The sequence below is a fragment of the Anarrhichthys ocellatus genome, unplaced genomic scaffold (genome assembly GCF_004355925.1).
Source record: "Anarrhichthys ocellatus isolate YVR2014 unplaced genomic scaffold, GSC_Weel_1.0 scaffold100, whole genome shotgun sequence".
Taxonomy (NCBI): domain Eukaryota; kingdom Metazoa; phylum Chordata; class Actinopteri; order Perciformes; family Anarhichadidae; genus Anarrhichthys; species Anarrhichthys ocellatus.
In genome coordinates, this window is record NW_022280130.1 from 155,500 (window position 1) to 161,186 (window position 5,687).

At 45.7% G+C, this 5,687-nt stretch overlaps 1 protein-coding gene across 2 annotated transcripts in view; it reads left to right on the forward strand.

Moving 5' to 3' along the window:
- The first annotated feature begins 213 nt into the window (after positions 1-213).
- The window catches only part of bin2b (bridging integrator 2b), an 11,173-nt gene continuing 5,699 nt past the window's right edge, over positions 214-5,687 (forward strand). For both annotated transcript variants that reach the window (XM_031875947.1, XM_031875948.1), the window contains exons 1-5: positions 214-828; positions 2,331-2,411; positions 3,609-3,663; positions 4,127-4,221; positions 5,376-5,471. In XM_031875947.1, coding sequence (XP_031731807.1) covers positions 736-828; positions 2,331-2,411; positions 3,609-3,663; positions 4,127-4,221; positions 5,376-5,471 — 420 coding nt within the window. In that variant the 5' untranslated portion in view covers positions 214-735. The remainder of the gene's footprint in view (positions 829-2,330; positions 2,412-3,608; positions 3,664-4,126; positions 4,222-5,375; positions 5,472-5,687) is intronic.

Consider the following 5,687-nt stretch of genomic DNA (forward strand, 5'->3'; position numbering starts at 1 on the left):
CACTATTGTGGGAAGCGGAAGTGTCAACAATGGCCAACTCAGCAAACGGTACTTTACTTCACCAACAAGCTGATGAGAAATCAGAGATATGAAATAAATATCAGACAGGCTGCTGTGACAGCGCATGCGTCTCAAATGTCATTTTAATACAAAGTTGTGTTCCGTTCAAAGCCTTGTGCAATCCTTTATTTCCGATCTGTGAACTCCAAAAAAAAACCCAAAAACCTGAACGCTTGAGGCGCATTTGAAGGCAGCTGATCCGCGTCTCCCCTGTTGTGTACGTCACGTTGCTGAATCATCAGGTATACGCATCATCGATGTGAACGCAATCTACTCACATAATTTACAGGTGAGTGTCGTTGGATGACTTCCACCTTCCACCCGACGGGGAGCGGAGTGCAGTTTTGCAACAGTGTTACGCGATATTTCTTCGACAGGTCGGGACGCGCAGAAATAATTCCCGGTAACTCTCGACGAGTTTGAACAAGAGCAGACTCCCTCTAGCAGCTGTGTAAAGAAGTTCATTCCTCGGTTTACCACCGCCTGTTTGTGTTTGTTTGTGTGTGTGTGTCCCTGAGTCTTGACACTTGCATTGTTGCTCCACCTCCGTCACCGCCTTGGATTTAAGTCGCTTGCAAAGCTGCTGCGAGGCAGTTTCTCAAGAGGAAGCAGAAGAGTGGGAGGTGGACTACTTCTAGTGAGGAGAGAGAGAAAAAGAAAGGAAAAAAGTTCACGATGGCAGATAATAAGATGGGCCCGAACCTCCAGGCTGGAGCCGGATTCCTCGCCAAACGAGTCCAGAAGTCTTTGAATCGAGCCCAGGAGAAGGTGAACCAGAGCACTCAATTATTGACTTTACAACTGCACACCAGAAACACTGTCATTAGTTAGGCGAGCTGTGAGATGACTTGTTAAAGCTTGTTTTTGTCACCCAGCCTCATGCTGCTGTGGTGTTAACTCACTAGATGCCCTGCTGTAACAGCTCACAGACTTCTCTTCAAAGCGTCTGAAAGGTATCAGAATGTGAGGCATGTCTGAGGGGGGGGGTTTAGTTTCCAGCAGTAGATTTACAACAGGCGGGGGCAAGCTGCTCATTCAGAGAGGATTACTTCAATACATGCGGCTTTTATGTGCTTTAGTAGAAATATGGCCAATGAGTAAGTAGGAATAACTTGTGAAACGCGTTGCCTTGAAGCTCTCTTACTTTCCCAGTCTACAGTCCCGTTATCTAGCTCCGGACCGAGATGTAGCTGAAAAGGCAACGCACCCAAGTGAGAGGATAGAAATAATGTAACAAAGTCTAAGAACCTGTGATACTGAGCGTGAGAGAGAAAATAAAAACCTGTCTACTCGGGGAGGGAACTGCATGCTTTGTTTTCAACAGTCTACATTTGTATGATCGGCCCGTTTTTTTTATTTATACCAGCAGCGTGGACCTTCCCTGTCTGTCTGAGCGTCTCAGTGTTGTTCGCCGCTGCACAAAAAGCTGCCACTTCCTGACTCTGCACTTCCTCTCTCGCTGGCTGAGCCTTTTTCTCACTAAAGTTTGCGGTCGACTCGTTTGATTTCACTGCGCCACCTTCCAAACAGCAGCTAGTTTGCATGCACTCTGGAGTCTGCAGGAACGAAGCCCGTCTTTTTGAGGATTCAGTGAATTTCTGCTCTGTAATCCTGAAAAACCAATGGGAGCATATTAACATAATGTGAGCCTATTTGTGGCAGAGTCGGCGTTGAAGGTCACGCGATGCGTGGCATTCTGCCTCTAGCAGTTGCGTGCATAGTGGACTGTGAAAGACACCAATAGTAATAGTAATAGTTTCAGGGAGGCATAGGAGTATGTGGTACTGTATGTGGACCATGAATCTGTAATGGTTAATAGTGCTAGACCGCTGACTCCTGTTGGCCTATACATCCCGATGCATGCTGACAATGACATCCCGCATCTTCCTATTGGCTGACATTTACACTGATACCGATGTATCTGCAATTTGCTAATATGGGCCAATATTTCGGCCCGGCTCATTAATTAAGGAGTATGCTCTCCTTTAACACCGTCATGAAAAAAAAATTTCAAAATCGATGCAGCAGAACCGGAGATGTCATCTTTTTTTTGTTAAGGTCCAAGCATTCTTTCTAAAACCTGGTGCCTACATTACCCACAATGCAGTTGGACTACCAGCAGTTTGGACAGAGATTCGGGCACGTTATGCTTGTTGCGGCTAATGGAGCCTCTCGCCTAACCTTTTCCACATAATGCAGTAGTTTGCATTCATGCTAGGAACCTGTGTCTATCGAATGTTGAAACTAACTCTGCCGTCCTCCCCTTTTAGGTCCTTCAAAAACTGGGCAAAACCATGGAGACCAAGGACGAGCAGTTTGAGATGTGTTTCCAGAGCCTCAACAAACAACAGGTACACAGACACGTTTAACGTGAGGTGGTCTCTCTACGTGGCGGCCCCCCTGCCGTTCACTGCGGGGCTCGAACAAAGGTCAAGCAGAGTGCTTCGCTTCATTCCTACTTTTCTAGTTAAACAGCTTATTTTCCCCCCCCGATGCCCCCGTACCAAACACCTCCAGATAAATAGGGCACTGCCGAGTCTTCAGAAACAAGGGCAGTGTTTGGTTCCCTCTGCTGAGATGTCAACCCACAAGACCACGACAGTCGGCTCGGCCTTGACAACAGGAAACTCTTGAAGCAAGATGTACCTCCTCCTTATCTTCTTATCAGTTCTGCATAAATACTGCGTGTTTAGTCTCCTCTAGATATCTGGGTATACACAGGCATTATTCTTGGCCATGATACTAAAATAAATGAGATATATGTGTATGCTCAGATTCAGGAAACTATCCAATATTATATACAATATAATATGCAATTTTAAGGTTTACCCACATCGACCACAACGACTTGGCCCCGATTTTGGTCTTTTGAAAAGTGAGACTGTAACGTTGGACAGAGGAATTGAATTAACACAATCTTGTTTTTTACAAATGAAAAGTTTCATTTAAAAGCAATAAAGTGCACCCTCACTCAGTGCAATACACTCGGGGGCAGTGTTTCTACAGCCTGACTTGGTCTGGTATGACCGTTAGCTTGTGTGCTAATCTTAGCAAACTAAACATAGATACTGCTTTATAGTGGAAATGCCTGAACCGGTGCACTGACTTTAAGTCTCATTTCTGCTTTCTGCTACTGTTACACTGTGTTTCAGCATTCGGCGTTGCCCTGTAACTCACTTTGTAAAAAGTTCCATAGGTTTACCTTTTAAGTTGCTTGAAGCTCATTCAGTGTCAAGTGCAGCACATATTGGAGGGAAACTTAACAGGAAGGAAGTGTACACCCTGAGGAGACGTGCCGCTTTCACTTCACCACCTCATCAAATGGAGTGATTGTTGATTTATTTTAAACTCGACAATGTGGTCGGGTGACAGGAGTATCGTGGATTTTGCGCAGCTCTGAACTTGGTGCAGTGAACCTCGGCCCGAAGCGCGCCGAGGTCGTTGAGGAAGTGACGAAGCACAAATGGTTCGGGTCGTCCACAGAGCTGCTGTCTCTGGGCGTCGCTGAATCTGACTTCTCTGCGCTTTCTGCTTTGCGTCCCACACAGATTGATGGAAGCAGGTTGTTTAAAGATGTCAAGGCCTACCACGCAGCAGTGAAAGGTAGGTCGCATGCAGCACGCACACACACACACACACACCCGCAGCACAGTGTTGAACAGAACGCCACCCTTTGCGCAGGAGATTCTGTGAATAATGGGGAAGTGGATTTCTTCTATTCTCTGACCCTTTGTCGACTTTTGCAATTCCGTCTGCGTTGCCATCTTGTACGCGGACAAAAAGAATCCTGCGGTGGAAATGGCAAACGCAGCATCGCATATGTGATTCATGCATTTCTGGTGTTGTCAGCTATTGCCCCTACATTGTGAGCTCCAGTCCAGGAAACCAGTGTTATTCTGACCTTCTCTGTGTGGGTGAAGCAACAGTGCTACAAACCCTTTAAAAAAACAATACCAACCACAATGCACTGTGCTGCTGATGCTGAAGATAAATTCCTCGTGGAGTCATGATTATTTGCTCTTTTATTTTATTTCTTTGTCCTATAATTTCCTATTCCTTTCCACAGCCGTGCATGAGACGTCCAAGCGTCTGTCGCAGACGTTGCGAGAAGTCTACGAACCAGACTGGAACGGAATGGAGGACCTCGCCGTCATTACAGAAGTATGTCCATAATGTGTCTTTGAGATGGTTTTAATCTGAGAGCTGATGAAATCACTTTCATTTCAGCAGGTCAGGCTAATTTCCAGGAAATGTTTGGTTTCTCCAAGCACGTTCAAAGAAGCTTGATCTAAGTTACCATGAAAATACACTCACCGGCATCTTCATGAGGTACACCTTGCTTGGATCAGGTTGGACCACCTGCCTTCAGAACTGGCTTAATTCTTCGGGGCATAGATAAAACAAGATGTCGGAAACATTCCTCAGATGTTGGTTCATATTGATGCGACAGCGCCACGCAGTTGCTGCACATCCGTGATTAAAGTCAGAGTAAAATTGATTAGCACGATGATGCCTTGGGTTGGGACCATAGACTCTATATTTATAGTGGGCGTAGTCATCCATTGGTTAGTAGACTGACGTTATGAAGCCTCGAGTTTGACAATTTCGCCGTTGCCATCTTGGGTTACGGCCATTTTTCGCAAACCAATGAACGTAAATTACCATATTTGGAATGCGGAGGAGTGACGTAGAGATGCCACATACATCTCTGGTAGTGGCAGCGACGTGTCAATCACAGTAAGCCCGCCCTAAAGCACACTCCGCTTTCTGGCAGAATGATGGACTCTAAATTGGACTATAATTTATTAAAAGAATAACATGCTGTATTGAAGTAATAAATCAAGTGAGAAGTAGGCTCATTTTATCATAGACTTCACTACAATCTGACTTCTTTTTGCAACCGGAGGAGTCGCCCCCTGCTGGTCAGTAGAGTGAATGCAAGTTTTAAGACACTCCCACACTGGCGTCACAAGGCAGAACCGGTTGTGACGCCGTTGTGCAGCCGCTAGCTAGCTAGTGGTGCCCAACAGAGAGACTCGCGTGCAGCAGACCCAGCTACAGAGAAGCTCGTATAACACACACACACACACAGAGGGAAAGCGACTTCGTCCTCTGCTCAAACAGACATTGCTCCACTATATCGTTATGAAGCAAATAGTTGTTTGCTGCTATATTAATGCTCTGAATCCTGTACATTTTTAAAAACACTATTTCTGATGCACTGCACAACATATTCATATCCATTTTTGCTGAGATAATGTCCAGTATTTAGAGAAAATTGTTACAATTGCACTGATGTGATAACTGTCTCTTAGAGTGAAGACCTGCTGTGGAACGACTACGAAGAGAAGCTAAGTGACCAGATTGTGCGCACCATGGAGAACTACACAAGCCAGTTCCCCGAAGTCAAGGTAACCCGATGCTTTTTTGAACCCGAATCAGTTTCCTACTAAACTGCACGCATGTGCTAGAATGGCTTTTGGGCCTCTTGGGTAACACCAGTCTGATTCATCCTCCCGCAAGTGGACCACATGTTCACTTAAGAAAGTGTGTGTGTGTGTGTGTGTGTGTGTGTGTGTGTGTGTGTGTGTGTGTGTGTGTGTGTGTGTGTGTGTGTGTGTGTGTGT